The sequence below is a fragment of the Solanum dulcamara genome, chromosome 6, assembly GCF_947179165.1.
Source record: "Solanum dulcamara chromosome 6, daSolDulc1.2, whole genome shotgun sequence".
NCBI classification, from domain to species: Eukaryota; Viridiplantae; Streptophyta; class Magnoliopsida; order Solanales; family Solanaceae; genus Solanum; species Solanum dulcamara.
This window is the reverse complement of record NC_077242.1, coordinates 38,135,284-38,158,054: the sequence shown is the minus strand read 5'-3', so window position 1 is coordinate 38,158,054 and position 22,771 is coordinate 38,135,284. Positions and strand designations below refer to the sequence as shown.

At 35.9% G+C, this 22,771-nt stretch overlaps 1 protein-coding gene and 1 non-coding gene across 2 annotated transcripts; one reads left to right on the top strand and one right to left on the bottom strand.

The window, feature by feature from the left end:
• Positions 1-6,109: 6,109 nt before the first annotated feature.
• LOC129893491 (thioredoxin-like 2, chloroplastic) lies at positions 6,110-12,192 on the bottom strand. Its single transcript, XM_055969031.1, has 4 exons — positions 11,663-12,192; positions 9,659-9,839; positions 7,139-7,305; positions 6,110-6,501 (listed from the first exon to the last, which is right to left on the bottom strand). Exons 1-4 carry the CDS (start codon positions 11,864-11,866, stop codon positions 6,364-6,366), a joined length of 690 nt encoding a protein of 229 aa, XP_055825006.1. The 5' UTR covers positions 11,867-12,192; the 3' UTR covers positions 6,110-6,363.
• Positions 7,693-7,908, top strand: LOC129893698 (small nucleolar RNA U3). The gene has a single exon (XR_008767576.1). It is a non-coding gene; the product is annotated as a small nucleolar RNA U3 (small nucleolar RNA).
• Positions 12,193-22,771: the final 10,579 nt, after the last annotated feature.

The following is a 22,771-nucleotide window of genomic DNA, read 5'->3' as shown; positions in this document are numbered from 1 at the left end:
GGCCGTGTATAGTTCATGATGTACATTAAACTTCCTAACACTCTTGCATAATCCAATTGAGCATGACTTTCACCTTTATTCTTAGCAAGATCAAGGTTCACATCAATTGGTGTTTTTGCACTTTTGAAGTTTACTTGTATTTTTCAAGTACCTTTTGGATATAATGAGTTTGAGACAATGCTAGACCTTGAGGAGTTTTGTGAATCTTAATTCCCAATATCAAAACAACAACTCCTAGATCTTTCATATCAAATTTACTAGAAAGCATACGCTTAGTAGCATTTATGTTTGCAATGTTGTTACTTATTATTAGCATATCATCAGTTTATAAACAAACAATGTCAACTTTGTTTGGAGTGTCTTTAATGTAAGCATATTTATCATACTCATTAATCTTAAATCTCTTTGCCAATATGGTTTGGTCAAATTTCACATGCCATTGTTTGGGTGCTTGTTTTAATTCATAAAGTGACTTAACAAATTTGCACACTTTCTTTTCTTTATCAGGAACAACAAAATCCTCGGATTGTTTCATGTAAATTTCTTCCTCCAATTCTCCATTTAAGAAAACTGTTTTTACATCAATTTGATGGATTTCAAGATCATATACTGCAGCTAGTGTAATTAACATCCGAATGAATGTAATCATAGTCACAGGTGAGTATGTATCAAAATAATCAAGGCCTCCTTTCTGTCTAAACCCTTTGATGACAAGTCTTGCCTTGTATTTGTCAATAGTTCCATCAACTTTCATTTTTCTTTTGAAAATCCATTTTGAACCCAAAGATTTGTTTTCTGGAGGAAGATCAACCAATTCCCAAGTATGGTTACTCAAGATTGAATCAATCTCACTATTGACAGCCTCTTTCCAAAAGGATGAGTCCGCAGCGAACATAACTTCTTTGAATGTTTGAGACTCTTATTTAACAAGAAATCTTACAAAATCATATCCAAATGAAGTAGATGTCCTTTGATGTTTACTACATCTTAGATTATGATTATTAGGCACATTCTCTTTTGGTTCTTCTCGAGGTCGTTTAGACCTGTCACTAGACAATTCAAGTCTAGTTTTATACAGATAGATCACTAGATATGTTTAAAGAACTCATCGTTATCTAATTCTATTATCGTATTATTATGAATATCCAAATTTTTGGACTAGTGAACTAAAAATCGACATGCTTTACTATTTGTAGCATATCCAATGAAAATACAGTCCACAGTCTTAGGTTTTATTGTTACCGTTTTAAGTTTAGGAACTTGAATTTTGGCTAGACACACGCACACTTTGAAATATTTCAAATTTGGTTTTCTTCCTTTCTATTTTTCATATGGAATATACTGTGTTTTGATGTGGAAAACTTTATTGAGTATCGATTTGCTGTAAGGATGGCTTCCCCCCATAAGTTCTGTGGTAAACCTGAATTTATAAGTAAAACATTCATCATTTCCTTTAAAGTTCAGTTTTTTCTTTTTGCAATTCCGTTAGATAGAGGTGAGTAAGGGGAAGTAGTTTGATGGATGGTTCCATTTTTCAAACATATTTATGCGAAAGGAGATTCATACTCTCCACCTCTATCACTTTTTATCATTTTTATCTTTTTATCCAACTGATTCTCAACTTTAGTTTTGTAGTGTCTAAATGCTTCTATTGCTTCATTCTTACTATTCAACAAATAAACATAACAATATCTAGTGCAATCGTCAATAAAAGTTATAAAATACTTTTTTCCATCACGAGTTGGTGTTGACTTCATATCACAAATGTCTGTGTGAACCAATTCTAAGGGACTGAAATTTCTTTCAACAGATTTATAAGGATGCTTAGCATACTTAGATTTAACACACACTTGATATTTTAATTTATTACACTCAAAGTTAGGCAATTCATTTAAGTTGATCAGTTTTCACAAGGTTTTATAATTGACATGTCCTAAGCGTGAATGACATAAATTATTTGACTCAAGTAAGTAAGAAGATGCTTGAACTTTATTATTATCAACAACCATTACATTCAGTTTGAAAAAGCCCTCAGTGAGATAACCTTTTCCTAAATACATTTAATTCTTACTAATTACTACTTTGTCTGAAACCAGAACGTACTTGAATCCATTTTTGATTAGAAGACCGGCTGAAACCAAGTTCTTTCTCATTTCTGGAACATGAAAAACTTTGTTTAACGTCACCACCTTGTCGGATGTCATTTTCAAGAATACTCTACCATATGCTTCAACCTTAGCCGTTGCAGAATTTTTCATATAGATAGTCTCATCAGGAGCAACAGGAGAATAAGTAGCGAAGGCTTTTCGGATCGCACAAACATGTGACGTGGCTCCTGAATCAAGCCACCATTTTTTAGAATTTCCTACTAGGTTGCATTCGGTCAGCATTGCACACAAGTTTTCAACATCTCCATTTGTATCAACCATATTAGCTTGACCTCTCTTCTTTTTTTTCTTGGGAGCACGACATTCCACAGCCTTATGTCTAGTTTTTTCACACTTGTGGCAGTCTACTTTGAACTTTTTTTACTAGGATAGTTCTTCGGTCCGGAAGGTTTTTTCTTCTTTTTTGATTTATTTAAACCATTCTTAACAATATTTGCTCCCATATTTGTTGAGTTTCCTCTAGCCTTCTTTTTGGCAGCCTTATTTTCTTCCTCGATCCTGAGACGAACAGTCAAGTCTTAAAGAGTCATCTCCTTTCGCTTGTGCTTCAAGTAATTTTTGAAGTCTTTCCATGAAGGAGGCAGTTTCTCGATCAATATCGCTACTTGAAATGTCCTATTTATGATCATACCTGCAGTGGATAATTTAAAATCAACAACACATTCAACAATTTTAATAATAAAACTATTGAACTTGATCATACCTTCTTCCAGGAGATTATGAATAATGACTTGTAGTTGTTGGACTTGAGACATGACAATCTTGATATCAACCATCTTATAGTCCAAAAATTTTACAGCTACAAACTTCTTTAAGCTTGCATCTTCAGTTTTGTATTTCTTCTCAAAAGCATACCCGGGTTCTTTAGAGGTTTTACAAATACTAAAGATGTTATACAAATCATCTTCCAATCCATTGAGTATGTAGTTCTTGCAAAGGAAATCAGAATGTTTCCATGCCTTGGTCACAATTAACTTTTTGTTTTCAGGAGTTCTTTCCTCTACCACAGAACATCTTCATTGATAAACCGTTGTAGACTGGGTGTAGTCAGATAGAATAACATCTTCTGCTGCCAATACCGGTGAACTTTCCAGGCTTTTCTACATTAGCCATTGCTGTAGAAATTGGTGTTCTACTGGTTGAAGGCATTGTGTTTGCTTCGAAACTTGATACATTTGTATCTCCCATTCTGTTTGACAAAATAAAAGTAGTGTTAAACAACAGAATAACGAAATATGAATTTTTGTTCAATTCGATGAAGTTCTTATATTCTTCAAACTGAGAAAAATAAAAACTTAGTTAACTTGATGAAGATTTTATTTCTTCGAACCAAATTAATCACTGGAGTAGAAAGTGTTTCGATTTTAGTATCCTCCCCCCCAAACAGAATATAAGATGAAACAGAAATATACAATTTCTTTCTAGTTTAACGACAAAGTTTTTATATTCTTCCAATCGTTAGCTGAATGAATCTTGAGTACTGATGAAGTTTTTTATATTCTTTGAATCAATATTAGATTCAGACAGAGTAGAAAACTATAAAAGTTTTAATCTCCAAAACTGTCAGATATAGGAAAAAATGTTAAATTCCTTAAGCTTGTTATTTCCTATATTAAAGTTAGTAAATCAGAAACAGTAAAGATGTAAAGAAAAAAAAGTATCTGAGTCCACAGAATTCACTGTGTGTCCTTAAGAAATTTAATCCCTCACTTTAAACAGGGTTATGTATTATTTTCTCCCGGAATAAAACAGATAGAACATTAAAGAAGTAGCGGTGCCTCAAACTTTTTCAATTTTAGTGAATTCAGAAAGCAACAACGTAATCACACAAAGACACAACTTTGTTTGTAAGAAAATATATGCAGAAGAGGAAGAAATTTCGATGTTCAAAACTAAGAGGAGGCCTCTCTATCTTATAGCCAATATGGTGCAAAGTTTCTTTTAGGAAGGGAAGTATTTTTTTGGAAGGAATAGGTCCTTTCTGCAAAGGGAAATATCTATTCAGAAGGAACAGATTCTTTCCGAATCTGCGATTTCAAATTAACACAGTTTCAAGAATTAGTTAATTTCGTTATTAATTTCGCTATTTAATTAATTCAAATTAATTCTATGAATTAATTAATTAATAAATAATCACAGATTAATGTTAAAGAAAAAGAAAATTAATTAATGAGATTGATAAATAAATTATCTAAAAAATTATCAATCAATCATTTTCCAAAGCCAAAGCCGAGCCAAGCAGCAACGATGACGACGGCGCGAAGGGGCACCCTCTGCTTAACCTTTTATGAGTTAAAGGAAGTGTTTCCTTATATTAGGATAAAACATTTCCTTTCTTCTACCAATGAGGAAGAAATGACTTTTCATTTTCCTTCATTTGGTTTTCCCACATTTCCCAATTTTTCTTTTTCATTCTTTCCCACTCACACTTCATTTAAAACCAACAATCCCCACATGAATGGGGAATGACTATTGTTAAAAACATATGCATGAAAAACTGTGTGATTCGTAAGTAAGGATTAATTGCATCTGGATAAGTAGGTTTTCTTTTGAACTTTCCATAGTGAACATATATCAGATATACTCGGTCAATCAGTAGATTTGATATGTTTGAACCGTCGAGCTTTGGTGTATACCTAGACAACATAAGTCACACAATTAACCCTTTACTGTTTCTGATTTACTAATTTTAATAGAGGAGATAACAATGTGTTCTCTAGAAACACAACTTAAGCTCTGCCTGCAAGCAAGAATATTCTACTACCCGAGTATCCTGTGGCATGCTTGCTTGCTATGTGTGTTTCAGTATTTGGTATTCATATTTAGAAAAAAAGAAACATATTTCTATGATAAGTTTATTCGTCTCTTAACTTTTTTGTTCGGCCAATTTCAGTTATATTTCAATCTGGACTCATGAAATGAAATTCAGTTTTTTATAAAGTATGAATTGGTACTAATAAGCAGTCGATCTAAATTTCTTGTACTCGTGCCTTGCACGGGGCATCCCACGCCTAGTTTATAAAAGTAACCATATTGCAAATTATTCGTTACCTTTCCTTTGAATATTTTTAACTGATTATTGCTCAGTAAAGAAATTCAGATGTGACGAACTTTATTTTACCAAAAATACAGTTAGCCCTTTGCTCTCTCTGTGTGTGTGTGTTGCATGCGATCATCCATTAGGCTCTCTTATGATGAGAAAAAAAAGCAAAGTTAACTCGAGCATAAATGTGTTAGTCTCGTTTATTTATTTTATAAAATAAAAAATAAAAAAATGAATGTGTTAGTCGACACAGGAGTACATTCATCTTAATTAATAAATCTGGCATGAAATAAAAGCGGGGGAACCGTAAAAGCTATCTGCAGATTGCCCATAAATTAAAAGCAAATCATTAATGGTACCCACTAGCAGGGAGAATGCAGCTCGTTGATATCAGATTCATATGAACTAGCACTTCGGCATAGAGTATAAATTTATCCATAAAAAAATCCACTACAATTACAATAAATATAGTAGAAATGAATCTATAACTTTAAAAATATAATAAAATTAATGCTAAAAATCTTTAAAACTGAACTCATAAAGTTCAAATTCAGAATCTGCCTCCTGTCCACTATCATGAACCAATCTAATTAGTGGCACGTGAGAGGCACGTGTTCATTCTCATAATTAGTCTTTTCTCTCCCCCCCTCCCTCTCCATCAGCTATCTTCTTCCCTGCCTCCTTTCCTCTACTTATTTCTCCTTTCTCTTCTCCTTAATTCTTTTTATCCATTGCATTAGGTAGTCAATCTAGGATTTGGTGTATTTCATTCCCAAACTTGTAACTAACTGATTGTACAAATTCATAAGACCTTCCAATTTAGTTTCAAGTCTTGATTGAGTACATTACACCCATCAGTGTATCACTATAGCATGAACCCAGATTGAGAAGAATCATGAATGACAAGAAGTAGTGCTTTTGACTCAAATGGTCCACATAATGAACAAAATTACATTGAATAATCCCATATAAGCTGCAAGTATCAATGGTATCAAAGAATGGAGCATATAATTACATCATTAACTAGAGTGGTGCAAAATGTACGTAGCAACCAAAAAGTGACAATGACCATACATAGAAACCATCGTAAATATCTTTCGTGGTTGCTCGAACGCAAGCTATTAATATAGAGATTGAAACACACAAGCAACTCTAAGTAGAAGAAGCTGCAGCGGATATATCCTTTGTCCCAGAAAGGAGTTCAAGTGTGAGGTCTCCCACTCCTATTGGCGGGCCAATACTGCAGCGGTCTGTGTTATGTAATTGGATTGCATCTTTTATCTTCTGGAACTGCATAAAAGATTACCACAACAAGGTTATCCATATGGAGAAGCTAATGTTGGTTAGCCTCAAAGGACTGCCAATAATTTGCCATGCATAACCTAAGATTTATTAGTAAACATGGACGGAAAATAATGGTTCTATTCAAATTCTTGAGTGATAGAGGTAGATTCATACTCCATCCAAAATGAAACAATAAAAAGCATTTAAAAAAGACAAAGATAAGTCTCAAGATTTCCTTCAACCTGGTAATTCACTCTGTCAGTCATGATCAAGTGAAACTAGTAACAACAACATATCCAGTGTAGTCCCACAAAGTGGGGTCTGGGGAGAATAGTGTGTACGCAAACCTTACCTCTACCTCAGAGGTGATGTAGTGAAGATGTTTCCAATAGACCCCCGGCTCAAGACAAAGACAAACTAGGAAAAGACATAATGGAAGTACAATAGACAATAGACCCCCGGCTCAAGATAAAGACAAACTAGGAAAAGACATAATGGAAGTATAATAGAAAATAGATAGTAACAAAAACAACAGATAGTAACATACTAGTACTATAACAAATAGTACTACAAACAAACTACACGAAATAATAGATAATCACAGAAATCGAAGAACAAGATAGCTAATTATCAGACAACTTACTTTCGCCAGTGAGCAAGAGAAGGACTCTAGCTGTCCATCAGCTCCGCGGTAGAAATGGAAATATGGGAGGACTTTTACATTCAAAGCTTTGCACATTGACTTATTTGCATCAAAATTGACTTTCAGAAACATGATTTCGGGGTGTTCCTGGGCTGTTCTGCAGAACTGCAAAGTGAAAAATGTAATGTCAAATTCTAGAAATGGAGAGAGCAATCGTAAAGACCAGTTATCTTTTTAAAATGGCTTGAAAACAGATTCAACAATTGTTCAACTCAAGTAATCATGAAAATCATCAGTAGCACAGGAAACTATATATGGAATGCAAAAGACTTGGGTAAGGAGATCGTCCTTTTAATGGAGGAAAATGTTTTCCGATTTCTCATGTTAGGTTGGTTAAAATATTTGAAAAATATTTTTTCTAGGAAAATAAGTTGCTTAAAAAAGAGGAAAATAACTTACTTAATAGAAATAGGGAAGTGGGATTTGACATTAATTATGCCCTCCCCACCTTCCAACACCCCAAATCTTCACCCCCATTCCTCATAGCCCCCATTCCCACCTTACTTGAGCAGGATCTGTTCTATAGGCTCGTACCACTGTATCCTTGATTTCTAAGGAGACAAGAAACTATGTCTGGTGGATGAATCGTGGCCATTTGACCAGAGCTTGATTAACAGCAACCATGCCCTTCTTTGGGTCATGGTGACTTAGATGATCGTTCTCAGCTCCGATCATGGTGCCGGGATGGTCTAATGGCTGTCTGACAGACATCCCCACCACCCCACACCCCCAACCCAACCCTCATCTCTCAGAATTTGTCTAGACTATATATAAATGATTTTATAGTATCTTCACATACTAAACAAAAGAAAATAAGTATGAAACCCACTTATTTTCCTATAAAATATTTCTAAGAAAACATTTTCCTTCATACTGAATACACCCTTAAAGAAGCTGATTCAAAAGTCATCATCCTGTTCTTGTAGCTCAGCCAAACTATATAGGGAAATGGACCACTATTAAAAGTCAAGAAACATGATGGTGTTTGAAACTTGTTATGCTTTTGCACAATCCTTTATATTATATGTATCAAGAATCGATTTTAGTGGCAAGAAATATTTTACTTCCTTCTAATATTCTGTCTGCTATATTAGAATATGCAAGCTCTCAGTAACTAAAATCAGAGACATGCTGGAATAGTCTCTTCTTCTGTTTAGACAATCAATATGGAAATGTAATTCTATGCATATTAAATGATGATTTTGTTTTGGGAGCACCAAAATCTGTTATAGACTTTAAATTTGAGATCTTATGAGAACAAATATAAGAGAGAGTGAGTGAAGAAAAATTTAACTGGTTAAACAGGACACTATGGAAACAGTGCTAACTTTAATTGGATATTGCGATCAATAACTTTAGATGTAAAGAAATAGCTTTCCCCAGAAATTTTATATTATCGTAAAGGGCCGAGTTTAGGCACAAAACCCACAAGGGAAATACAACTCTATTCAAAAGCTGAAGGAAAACTGCACTTTTTGTTTTTATTTGTGGTGCAGAATGGATCTTGTAAATGAAGCTGAATCATTTTCAGAGTTGTTATAGTGCCCCTACATGTTTAGGTACCTTTGTTTTTTTCCACACTTATGGCTACTGGAATATTGTCCAGAATCTACTAGCACAATCTGCTATACTGAACACAAATCTTACCAGATGAAGAAAAACAAAACCCACTAGAGAAAAAAACTTGTAAGGAGAATGATTCTTTTCCCTCTAACTACAGAGCACCACAACCAAGTTAGTGTCAGGGAATTATATTCTAAATGGACATATGAGCAGATTGTAATAATTCCAGTTCATATGTGATAAAGAAATGGACTTTGGACCTACTTAACACCAAAAGCTAGCTCACGAGGGGAGAATTGTCCAAGACCATATAAGGAGACAAAATAGCCCATGGCCTCACTGATGTGTGACTTCCCTGCATGCCCAAGGCTGGATTCGAAAACAATGAATTGGGATGGCCCGACTCTGATACCACGATAAGAAATGGACCTAGGCACTCAACCCCAAAAGTAGCTCAAGAGGTGAGGATTGCCCAAACAATATAAAGAGATAGACCACCCCATTATTGGTCGATGTGGCGCTTCTGCAACCCCCCCGCGCATGTTCACGGATTGATATTTTGAGCATAGACAATATTAACTTGTGGGCCCAACATCGTGAACGAGAATTAAAATGGGCCCTACTTTGATACCATAATAAAGAAATGGACGGGCTTAAATCAACTTCAAAAGATAACTCATGAGGGGAGGATTGCCAAGACCATATAAGGAGACTAATTAGCCCTTGGCACAACCTAGGTGGGACTCCAACAATATGAGTAGACAGCTACCACAAGAATCTTAAAAGCTGTTAAAACAGATGAACTATCTTCTTTAAACTTTCTCTTTACATTAGAAATAACAACGGTGGCGTAAAATTATAGGTTTTTGTAACAAGTGCAGCAAGAAGTGCTTAACTTGGGAAATAGTGCTTTGCAGGAAGCACACCATGTTCCATAGAATTCTACAATAACAAGTCTATCTCCAGCCTGACACAGAGCATCCAAGAATTCTTGTGTCGAATGAATATCAAGCATGTTAGGCCCTGCATTTCGTTCCCACCATTTTGGTTCCTCAGTTCGTGTAGCGGTAGCGTGTGCCTAAAAAGCATTGAACAAAAGATACAAAATGTGTAAAGAATACTTTTAGGGATTTGACATGTATGTGGCAAGATAGAAGTCCTCATGAAGATGACATCATTTACTTATTCATAAAATACAAAAAAAAAAAAAAAAAAAAAAACTGCTCAAACCAGTCCATCAAAGTCTCAAAAGAAATAGAAACACACTACATCAAAGTTACTATGATAAAGAAACGTGTTGTCACTGTTCTAAATGAGTTATCTTTTGATCATTATATGATGGTCTAGCAAATAAATAAGATTGTTTGAGCAGAACTGAGAACCTAGATAGTAACCTTAGAGGAGGTATTAATTGTCCCCTCTTACCCACCAGTTAATTTTGAAAACTAAAGACCTATTCGATGATCATAATGCGAAAAGTAGATGGCATAGTCAAATGCAGAAGAATTAGATATATGATAGCAAACATCAAGTCAAATGTGCCTCCACTGTACCGCATGACCAGAAACCACTCTTAGTATCATTAAGGATGCAAATTGGGTTTGGCATCTAAGGCTGCTACCTTTAGCCAATTTCATAAGTAACTGCTTCAGACCAGCCAGAATATTCAATGAACTAGGAGAGATGATCTCAAGTTCTCCATTTTAAGCTTTGGGCACAAGGAAGCCCACACGTAAACCAGTTAAGTTTGATCAGTTTGGAAATTCAAAAACAACGCACATAAATACTAGAGAGGGTCATTTACAGCATGCCATGGTTACTAGTGCATGCCTTCCATACGTATTATCAATGCAGACCAATGTCTGACTCATCATCAACACTCCCAAGAATGAGTTTGATCCTTACTAAAGGAGCTCTTCTTCCAACCCAACCTTTTCAATTCCCTTTTTCAGCCAGTATAACAAAAGATCTTAGCTAATTTACTCAAAGTCAATTTCCAATAGTCATTCTAATCTGAACTTGTCTGGGAAAAATACTTCAAACCTCACCAGTAAAAACTTTATCTCCTGGATCTTTCAAGAATCCAGAATCTAACTAACCTTTTCTCAAAAAAAAAAAAAAAGAATCTATCACAGGATAGAAGAAGAAGTAGCAAAAGACAGTTATGAATGTTCACTTTTTACGGCAGGGGTGCACCCATTTGGTTAATGTAGTAAGTCAATGCTACAGTGATGCATTAACCTATGAAATAAGAACTAGTTCACATGACAAAAAGCACTTAGCAGAAAGTTAGTCAGTTCTGTCATTCAAAAATTTGATCCGCTATGAATGTTGATGCTAAAGTTAGTCGCCCACCCATGCTATAACTTCACTGCTTTACTAGCATTCAGTAGAGTGTTCCATTCTCAAAACATATTCAACTTGGTAAACCCTGTCCTTTCATTAATCAAGAAACATGAAGTCTAGAGAACATTATGCTAAATGACAAAGTTGATGAATTACACAAGTCCCTGATAACTAAGTGATGATTAATCATAGGCATGTTCGTGTATTAGGATAGCAGCGGTGTCCAGCTTGCGTGCAGTTTGACTATACAATCTGAAACCTTGTCTTCTAACTTATCCGACTAATCCTATGCACCTCGACTCCTAATTTAGTGATTATTATTTTAAATCAGCATAACAAAAAGATACCTAATGTCAATGTTTGAATACAATTAGGTGTTCAAGAGAAGGAAAAAGACAACACGATACCCCCCCACAAGTGCTAACTGAACAACTTTCAAAGAAATTTGAAGCTTAAAAGACCTCAAAACTCGAATGAGTTAAGCAGAACTAGTGTCCACCCGTAAACAATATCCTCAATTTAAAGGGAAAATTCAGTAAACGGTGGAATCTTTACCTTAATAGCAGGAAATCGCTTGTTGGGCGTGAAGGCAATTCTGGAACTAAATTCTACAGAAGTTGATGGAGAATCAGAAAAAGAAACACCCCTTTTATGCAACCTCTGATTTGATTGGGTAGAATTCAAACACGAAGAGAATGAAGTTAACAATGAAGAATTGGGAGAAGAAGAAAAACGTAAAGAGTTAAAAGAAAAACCCATTAAATCAGCCTTAGAACACAAGTTCAGAAAAAAAAAGAAGTAAAGATCTTTTAAATGTTTCTTTCTTCTTCTGAATCTTGCTTTGCTTTTTCTTTTTGGGGAATCTTAGTTCCCTATGTATACAAAAACAAGATTGAGTACAGCTGAAGTTATATCAATGGAAACTCAGTAATTTGGAAAACGAAATCCATTGAATTGAAGGGCTAGTTGATGTTTGATTTTTCCTCTGAAGAGATATTAGCATTACTGTGTGAAATGGTGTATTACTGTTCAACTACTTGCAAAGGCTTGACCACACACCCATAAACATAAAAGGAGCGAATGCATGTGAATAATTTGTGTGAACCAAATTTTACGAAGAGAACAATCTACATAGATATTTCTTTTTTGTTTCTTTTTTTATCCATACTTTGATGGTTACTTGACCAAGTAGGTTCTTTTTATTATTCTACTTGGAAATGTCCTTAGGAAGATTGATAACTTGGTGTTGGTGTGAAGTTAGTACATGAGTGGTGGTTAGATAAGGTGTATAAGAATATTGGTGAATATAATATATTAGTTGTTATAAAAGTAATCAAATTATAAGAGTAAACAAAGGATAAAAAAGGAAGACAGAAAGGGAAAGAGAGAATTGAGAGAGCTGTGTATTCAATTACACAATATCAAGGATATTTATAGCCGAAGTTACAAAGGGTAAGATGGAGCAAATGATTAAATTGCCCATTAAGTAGAAAGATCATTGGCCGAAGAAAAAGGTTAGTGGGTCCCATTTTAAAATGGATCATCCACTCATTTTATATTATAATACTCCCTCTTGGATGTCCATGTAAAGAAAAGTTTTAATGAAAGAGCAAATATATATATATATATATATATATATATAGTTATTCTCAATATGCATTGCTTACTGTCTCATTAAAAACCTTATTGGAACGAATCTTTATTCACTTCAAGTGATCTAACAACCATGAGAGTACTTAAAGGATGTGCTTTGTCCATGTAAAATTATTTTAAAATTTTCTCACTGTAGGCAGATTGGTAGATGAAGACCCCGTCTTCAAAATGTTCAATTTGTAAATTGAGACAAATTTTTGTCTTTCCAACATCTTTCATCTTAAATTCTTTCTTTAGCTATTCAATTGCCTTTTGGACCTCTTCAGAGGTTGCAATGTGATTAATGTCATCAACATAAATGACGAGTATAACAAACTCTAATTTCATTTTCTTAATAAAAATACAAGAAAAAATAACATCATTTATATAACCTTTATTTATCAAGTACTCACTAAGGCGATTATACCACATACACCTTGATTGTTTTAGATCATACAATGATCTTTGTAATCTGATTGAGAACATCCCCCGAGACTTAGAATTACATGCTTCAGGTAATTTTAATCCTTTTGAGATTTTAATATAAATTTCATTATCAAGTGAACCATAAAGATAAGATGTAACCATATCTAATAGATGCATTTCAAGATTCTCATGTACAACTAAACTAATGAGATATTGAAAAGTTATCACATCCATAACAGGTGAAAATGTTTCTTCATAGTCGACACTGGGTCTTTGAGAGAATTCTTTGAAACAAGGCATGTCTTGTATCTTACAATTTTATTTCTCTCATTTTGTTTTCGAACAAAAATCCATTTACGGGCAATTGGTTTTATATCATCAAGGGTTTGGACTATTGGTCCAAAAATTTCACGTTTAGCAAGTGAGTCTAATTCTGATTGAATTGCCTCTTGCCACTTTGGCCAATCACATCTTCGTCGACATTCTTCGACAGATTTAAGCTTAAGATTCTCACTATCTTGCATAAGATTAATTGCAATATTATATGCAAAAATATTATCCACAATAATTTTCGATTGATCTAAATTTATCCCATCATCAGTAGAACTCATTGAAAGTTCTTCATTCACTTGAGTCTCGGATTCACTGATTTCTTCAGGAATATCAGGATTAATCAGATCTTGAGCTTCTTTAGGAATTTTTTTTATAGTGTCATCTTTCTCATTTCTCGCGCTTCTTTTTCTTGATTTTTTTTGAACCCAATGGTATACCACATTTCAAGCGTGTTTGGAATTCAGAAGCTATGAAACTAGTAGATGGTCCTTTTGGAATGTCAATCCAGATAGACACATTTACTGCAGGAATATGTGACTAAATTATCTGTAACAACCCCTAAAATGTTGTATGTCGGTATTTCAATTCTCGACAAAAATAATACAGCCTATGTATTTTGGGCATAACTTTTCATAGGTTGGTCCAAATTAGGTGATTCAAATTTCTGGGTAATCACAACATCCTTACCTACAACTTTCATGAAGAACATAACTTCAAATTCGGAGTATAAGTAGGTCAAATAAATTAATCTTTGCAAGATATAGTGCTGTGACGAAATTGAGTGTTGATAGAAGAAAATTCATATCTCACTGTAGGTTGCTCCAAATTGGTTGATTCTTGAACGATATGAAACTAGACTTCCATATCTACAATTCTTATGAACAAACCAAATCCTAATAAGGAATTTATCTTATTCAAACGTAGCTTCGAAAATGAGTATTCTGTTAAAAAGAACTCATCTTACCTACCATGGAAACATCTAGATGCATTTGACATCATGCATGACATAAATTGTCCTCCATTTAACATCATCCATGACATCAATATATTCCATTAAATTTTTAGATTTTTCTTTATAATTATTTTATTTATTGTTAGGTCCCTCTTTCCCACCTATAAATACCCACCTTATTTCCTCATTTTATTCATCAAGCTTTCCTAAGCATTTCTTCTCTCTATATACTTCTTCTCAAATATAGTTTTAGTTTTAGTAGTATAAAAATACTACTCCGGTTATTCTTATACTCCGGGTAGTACACAAAACGCTCCGGCGAGAAGAAAAGGCTAGGGATCCAAGAGTATTCCAATTCGGAGTAAACCTTCGGATTTAAGGTATGTAAGGCTTTCATAGCATTGGATTGAGTTCGTCCATGCGCCCAATATTTAAATTTATTATAATTGAGTTATAGTTGAGTTTTATTCAAATCTTGAATTCTAGATGAATTAATTCTTCTTTATTGAGTTTGATATATTTATGCATTAATATTATTATTATTGTTATCTCTCATATTATTGGAATTATTGTTCATGGCTACTTTCCCATGAATTCTAATTGATTTGATGTTCATGAATATTTTTACATATGTTTTGAGTAAAAATGTTGGCTTTTTATTATTTTTATTGATAAAAAGAGAGTTATATGAATTAATACTATATATGTATTTTATTGAGTTTTGAAAGAGTAAAAGAGTTGAATTTGAATGAATTTGAGAAAAATGATATTTTGAGCAAGATGTTTTGATGAGATGTAAATGATGTTTTTGGAAGTATAATGATTGATGAACATGAAATGAGATGAGTTTGATGATTTAAATTAAAGTCCAATGAGACTAGATGATAAGTTTAATATGAGCACATATTTTGGGAGTAGTATTGAGCACCGAGTTGGGTAAGAGTTTAATTGACTCAAACCCCAGAACTACGTAGCCAGCGTAGGATGGAGGCTATGCCTCTTAAGTCCCAAAAAGAGGACTTTGATGAATGGATCCAAGATGGTGATGTCCTTTACCCTGGCAAGGTATTGGATGGATGTGGCAACGACATCGCTTCGTTGTATCATCGCTAGCTCATAAGTGATGGTTGTCGGTTAGAGAAACTCCCAACTGAGTAAGCATTGCTTATTACTATTATTTTTATTATTATATTTTAAACTTGCATTACATATTCATGTTGAGATGATGTTGAGTTCTGAGCTGAGTTTTCTTGAGAGGAGTTTCTTGATATCTGTCCTTACCTTCCTGCCATTTTACATACTCGTACATTCCACGTACTGACGTCATTCGACCTGCATCGTTTTATGATGCAGATACAGGTGTTAGAGATCCTCAACAGGCGCATCGTTGAAGATCATTTCTTTTCAGCTATTTGGTGAGTCCTTCTTGTATTCGAAGGAACTCCTTATCCTTTTATTATTGTTGAGTGTGATGTTTCTTTTGAGGTAGCCATGGACATGTCATTGGCACCATCTAAGAGTATTAGAGGCTTCATAGACAGAGTCTGATGATGTAATCGGAGTAGTTCTCCTTAGAAACTACTTCTTCTAAGAATTATATATTTTTCCTTTGATTATGACAATCCCACATTAGTATTATTAAGTCTTCCGCTGATGAACAAATGAGTAATGAGACCAAGTGGTTCTCTCGGAAGCCAGAGATGGTTTCTGAGTGCCGGCCATGCCTAGGGTACCCTCTCGGGGCGTGACAAACTTGGTATCAGAGCACAGAGTTCAAGAGTCCTAGGGTGTCTATGAAGCCGTGTCTAGTAGAGTCTTGTTTATAGGTGTGTCGTGCACCACACTTATAATCAGGAAGCTATAGGACATTAGGAATTATTTCACTTCTTTCATAATCTGAGTTCGTGCGATAGAGTTTAACTCTATAAAAGCTTTCCTTCTAATTCGTGCGTTTACACGTTTCAGACATGCCTCCTAAACGTTCAGCTAGTCAGAGGAACGCTCCCAGCACTGAGGTTCCACAGTCAGTGATGCCTCCACGGAGAACTAGGGGCCGACCTGCAAGGTCTACTGAGGTACCCCAAGTACCTACTGTTCAGACCACTCCTACTTCTGAGGATGATTTTCGAGGAGCAATTGCTATGCTCACCCAGTTGGTGGCTGCTCGAAATAGTAGCCAGAGTTCACCAACTCCTAGCTCTAGTTATCAAGAGCCGTCTGCTGCCACGAGGATCAGAGATTTTCTGAGAATGAATCCACCGGTCTTCACGGGTTCTAACGTTGATGAAGACCCCCAAAATTTCATTGATGAGATGTGGAAGATACTAAAAGCGATGCATGCTATAGAGATTGAGGGTGTTGAGTTGGTGTCTTATCAACTCAAGGATGTCGCAAATGTCTGGTATAACCAGTGGGAAGAAAGTAGAGGTGAAGATGCAGAGCCTGCTCTTTGGGATGAGTTTGAAAGAGCATTTCTTGATAACTTTTTTCCCCAAGAGCTATGTGAAGCAAAAATCGAGGAGTTTGTGAACCTCAAGCAAGAGAGTATGACTGTGAAAGAGTATAGTTTGAAGTTTATTCAATTGTCCAAATATGCCCCAGAAATGATTCCTCATATGAGGTCTAAGATGAGGAAGTTTGTCTCTGGCCTAGGCAAACATGTAAAGAAAGAATGTAAGGCAATGCTAATGATTTCTGACATGGATTTTTGTAGATTGATGGTGTATGCTCAGCAGGTTGAGGATGACAAGAAAAAGGACCGAGAAGAACACCTAAGCAAGAAGGCTAAGTCTGCTGGGCATGAGAATGAGCAGAAGCAAGGGAAGGGTAACAAGTCTTTCTTTCAGAAAAGGTCTTCCAATTATGCACCTTCCCCAACAAATGCTTTTACACCTAATACCAGGTATGATCAGAGATCGCTAAGTCACCAAAACTTTCGATCTCAAGGTTCCCAGTCCCAATTAAGTATGGCTCAAGGTTCTAGAGGAAAACCACCATGTGTTAGATGTGGGAGGCTCCATTTGGGAGAGTGTCGTGTGGGCACCAATGCTTGCTACGGATGTGGAAAGATAGGTCACTTCCAGAATGAGTGTCCTTCAAAAAGGCAGGGAGATGGAAGTAGTAGAGCTCAGTTTTCTTCTGCAGCTCCACAGAATAGAGGTAATCATAGAGGTGCAGCTTCAAGTGCAGGTGGGGGAACCAACCGCCTGTATGCTATGGGTAGTCGCCAAGACCAAGAAAACGCACCCGATGTTGTTACTGGTATGCTTCGAGTCCTTTCTTTTGATGTGTATGCATTACTTGATCCAGGTGCTACATTATCTTTTGTGACTCCTTACTTGGCTAGTAAATTTGAGATCCTTCCTGAGTGTCTTCTTGAGCCTTTCAGTGTGTCTACTCCTGTTGGTGATTCTATCTTAGCTGAGAGGGTCTATAGAAATTGTACTGTGTCAATCTATCATAGGGATACCATGGCTGACTTAGTTGAGTTGGACATGGTTGATTTTGATGTGATTCTTGGTATGGACTGGCTTTATTCTTGTTATGCTTCGGTTGATTGTAGGACCCGAATTGTCAAGTTTCAATTTCCAAACGAGCCTATCTTAGAGTGGAAGGGGAATTCTGTAGTGCCTAGGGGTAAATTTATTTCCTACCTTAAGGCCAGAAAATTAATCTCTAAGGGATGTATATATCATATAGTTCGAGTCAAAAATATTAATGATCAGACTCCATCTCTTGAGTCAGTTCCCATTGTGAATGAGTTTCCTGAAGTCTTTCCTGAGGATCTACCCGGAATTCCTCCTGATAGAGAGATAAACTTTGGTATTGATATCCTTCCTGATACACAACCTATCTCTATTCCTCCTTATAGGATGGCTCCTGCTGAGTTGAAAGAGTTGAAAGAACAACTGAAAGACCTCCTAGATAGGGGGTTTATTAGGCCAAGTGTCTCACCCTGGGGCGGTCCTGTCCTATTCGTGCGAAAAAAAGATGGGTCCCTTAGAATGTGCATTGATTACCGACAACTAAACAAGGTCACCATTAAAAACAAGTACCCTCTCCCCAGAATAGATGATTTATTTGACCAACTTCAGGGTGCCACATGTTTCTCTAAGATAGACCTCAGATCAGGCTATCACTAGTTGAAAGTGAGAGAATGTGACATCCCGAAGACGGCTTTTCGAACCCGCTATGGTTATTTTGAGTTTCTTGTTATGTCCTTTGGATTGACAAATGCTCCAGCAGCTTTTATGGACCTCATGAACCGAGTATTCAAGCCATACCTAGATACGTTTGTAATTGTCTTCATCGATGATATTTTGGTCTACTCTAGAAGTAAGAGTGAGCATGCTAATCACCTTAAGATTGTCCTTCAAACTCTTAAGGAGAAGGAGTTGTATGCTAAGTTTTCAAAGTGTGAGTTTTGGCTTGAGTCTGTAGCATTCCTAGGTCATATTATATCTGGGGATGGAATCCAAGTTGATACTCAAAAGATTGAGGCAGTTAAGAACTGGCCCCGACCCACCTCTCTAACCGACATAAGGAGTTTCTTAGGTTTGGCTGGTTACTACAGGAGGTTTGTTGAGGGATTTTCATCCATATCCTCACCATTGACTAAGCTGACTCAGAAGAAGGCTAAGTTTCAATGGTCTGATGCTTGTGAGAAAAGTTTTCAAAAGTTGAAAGCTAGATTGACTACTGCTCCAGTACTATCCCTACCCGAAGGAATGGATGGTTTTGTAATCTATTGTGATGCTTCAAGAGTTGGGTTGGGATGTGTATTGATGCAGAAAGGTAAGGTCATTGCCTATGCCTCCAGGCAGCTTAAGACTCATGAGAGGAACTACCCCACTCATGACCTTGAGTTGGCAGCTGTGGTATTTGCTCTTAAGATTTGGCGTCACTATCTTTATGGTGTACATGTGGATGTGTTCACAGACCATAAGAGCTTGCAGTATGTATTCAGCCAGAAGGAGCTGAATTTGAGGCAAAGGAGATGGCTAGAGTTGCTCAAGGATTATGACATGAGCATTCTCTACCACCCAGGTAAAGCAAATGTAGTTGCTGATGCTCTTAGCAGGTTATCTATGGGAAGTACAACTCATGTGGAAGAGGAAAAGAAGGAGTTGGCAAAGGAAGTGCATAGACTTGCGCGTTTGGGAGTTCAACTTATTGACTCTAGTGAGGGTGGTACAATAGTACGAAATGGAGCCGAATCATCTCTAGTTGCAGAGGTGAAAGAAAAGCAAGATCAGGACCCTATTCTTCTTCAACTGAAGGATGAGGTTCACAAGCAGAAGGTAATGGCTTTTACCAAAGGGGGAGATGGAGTGTTGAGATATCAAGAAAGATTATGTGTTCCAAGTGTTGATGGTATTAGGGAGAGAATCATGAAAGAAGCCCATAATTCTAAGTATTCCATCCATCCAGGTTCAACAAAGATGTATCATGACTTGAGAGAAGTATACTGGTGGAGTGGAATGAAGAGAGATATAGCAGAGTTTGTGTCCAAGTGCCCAAATTGCCAACAAGTTAAAGTTGAGCACCAAAGGCCTTGTGGAGTGGCTCAGAATATAGAGATACCGGAATGGAAGTGGGAAATGATCAATATGGACTTCATTACCGGTTTACCACGAACCCGCAAACAACATGACTCTATTTGGGTGATTGTGGATAGGATGACCAAATCGGCCCATTTCTTGCCGGTTAAGACTACGAACACTGCAGAGGATTATGCCAAACTGTATCTTAGAGAGATTGTTAGACTGCATGGAGTTCCTTTGTCTATCATCTCTGATAGGGGAGCTCAATTTACTGCTCAGTTTTGGAAGTCATTTCAGAAGGGCTTGGGTTCAAGAGTGAACCTTAGTACTGCTTTTCATCCGCAAACAGATGGCCAGGCAGAGCGTACGATACAGACTTTGGAGGATATGTTAAGAGCCTGTGTCATTGACTTCAAAGGTAATTGGGATGATCATTTACCTCTTATTGAGTTTGCATACAATAATAGTTTCCATTCGAGTATTCAAATGGCTCCTTATGAAGCTCTGTATGGGAGGAGATGTAGATCACCAATTGGTTGGTTTGAAGTTGGTGAAGCTGAGTTGATTGGACCAGACTTGGTTCACCAAGCTATGGAGAAGGTGAAAACCATACAAGAGAGGTTGAGGACTGCTCAAAGTCGCCAAAAATCCTACACTGATGTTAGAAGAAGAGATTTAGAGTTCGAAGTGTACGATTGGGTATACTTGAAAGTTTCACCCATGAAGGGTGTGATGAGATTTGGAAAGAAAGGGAAGCTTAGTCCCCGCTACATTGGTCCTTATCAGATTATGAGGAGGGTAGGTAACGTAGCCTATGAATTAGAGTTGCCTCCAGAATTAGCTGCTATTCATCCCGTGTTTCACATCTCTATGCTTAAGAAGTGTTTGGGAGATCCTTCACTTGTTGTCCCAGCTGAGAGCATTGGGGTGAAAGAGAGTTTGAGTTATGAAGAGATTCCAGTTTAAATTCTTGATCGTCAGGTTCGCAAATTAAGAACTAAGGAAGTGGCATCTGTCAAAGTCCTATGGCGAAATCAATTTGTTGAAGAGGCTACATGGGAAGCTGAAGAAGATATGAAGGCTAACTATCCTCATCTATTTATGCCTTCTGATGACGATATTCAAGGTAATATTCCTTACTTCTACCTTTGAGTCGATGTTTATTCTTGAGTTTGAGTCATTAAACATTTGAGTATCGGAGTTGATGTATTGATGATATTCATTCTTTATGTCTCCTATTTTCATCTTCATTCGAAGACGAATGATCCCAAGGGGGAGATATTGTAACAACCCCTAAAATGTTGTATGTCGGTATTTCAATTCTCGACAAAAATAATACAGCCTCTGTATTTTGGGCATAACTTTTCATAGGTTGGTCCAAATTAGGTGATTCAAATTTCTGGGTAATCACAACATCCTTACCTACAACTTTCATGAAGAACATAACTTCAAATTCGGAGTATAAGTAGGTCAAATAAATTAATCTTTGCAAGATATAGTGCTGTGACGAAATTGAGTGTTGATAGAAGAAAATTCATATCTCACTGTAGGTTGCTCCAAATTGGTTGATTCTTGAACGATATGAAACTAGACTTCTATAACTACAATTCTTATGAACAAACCAAATCCTAATAAGGAATTTATCTTATTCAAACGTAGCTTCGAAAATGAGTATTCTGTTAAAAAGAACTCATCTTACCTACCATGGAAATATCTAGATGCATTTGACATCATGCATGACATAAATTATCCTCCATTTAACATCATCCATGACATCAATATATTCCATTAAATTTTCAGATTTTCTTTATAATTATTTTATTTATTGTTAGGTCCCTCTTTCCCACCTATAAATACCCACCTTATTTCCTCATTTTATTCATCAAGCTTTCCTAAGCATTTCTTCTCTCTATATACTTCTTCTCAAATATAGTTTTAGTTTTAGTAGTATAAAAATACTACTCCGGTTATTCTTATACTTCGGGTAGTACACAAAACGCTCCGGCGAGAAGAAAAGGCTAGGGATCCAAGAGTATTCCAATTCGGAGTAAACCTTCGGATTTAAGGTATGTAAGGCTTTCATAGCATTGGATTGAGTTCGTCCATGCGCCCAATATTTAAATTTATTATAATTGAGTTATAGTTGAGTTTTATTCAAATCTTGAATTCTAGATGAATTAATTCTTCTTCTATTGAGTTTGATATATTTATGCATTAATATTATTATTATTGTTATCTCTCATATTATTGGAATTATTGTTCATGGCTACTTTCCCATGAATTCTAATTGATTTGATGTTCATGAATATTTTTACATATGTTTTGAGTAAAGATGTTGGCTTTTTATTATTTTTATTGATAAAAAGAGAGTTATATGAATTAATACTATATATGTATTTTATTGAGTTTTGAAAGAGTAAAAGAGTTGAATTTGAATGAATTTGAGAAAAATGATATTTTGAGCAAGATGTTTTGATGAGATGTAAATGATGTTTTTGGAAGTATAATGATTGATGAACATGAAATGAGATGAGTTTGATGATTTAAATTAAAGTCCAATGAGACTAGATGATAAGTTTAATATGAGCACATATTTTGGGAGTAGTATTGAGCACCGAGTTGGGTAAGAGTTTAATTGACTCAAACCCCAGAACTACGTAGCCAGCGTAGGATGGAGGCTATGCCTCTTAAGTCCCAAAAAGAGGACTTTGATGAATGGATCCAAGATGGTGATGTCCTTTACCCTGGCAAGGTATTGGATGGATGTGGCAACGACAT

Coding starts and splice junctions, on each gene's coding strand:
- LOC129893491 (XM_055969031.1), bottom strand. CDS start 11,866: ATGGGTTTTTCTTTTAACTCTTTACGTTTTTCTTCTTCTCCCAATTCT. Junction 9,840..11,662: donor AGCGATTTCCTGCTATTAAG/GTAAAGATTCCA, acceptor AATGCTTTTTAG/GCACACGCTACCGCTACACG. Junction 7,306..9,658: donor CTGCAAAGCACTATTTCCCA/AGTTAAGCACTT, acceptor TTTTCACTTTGC/AGTTCTGCAGAACAGCCCAG.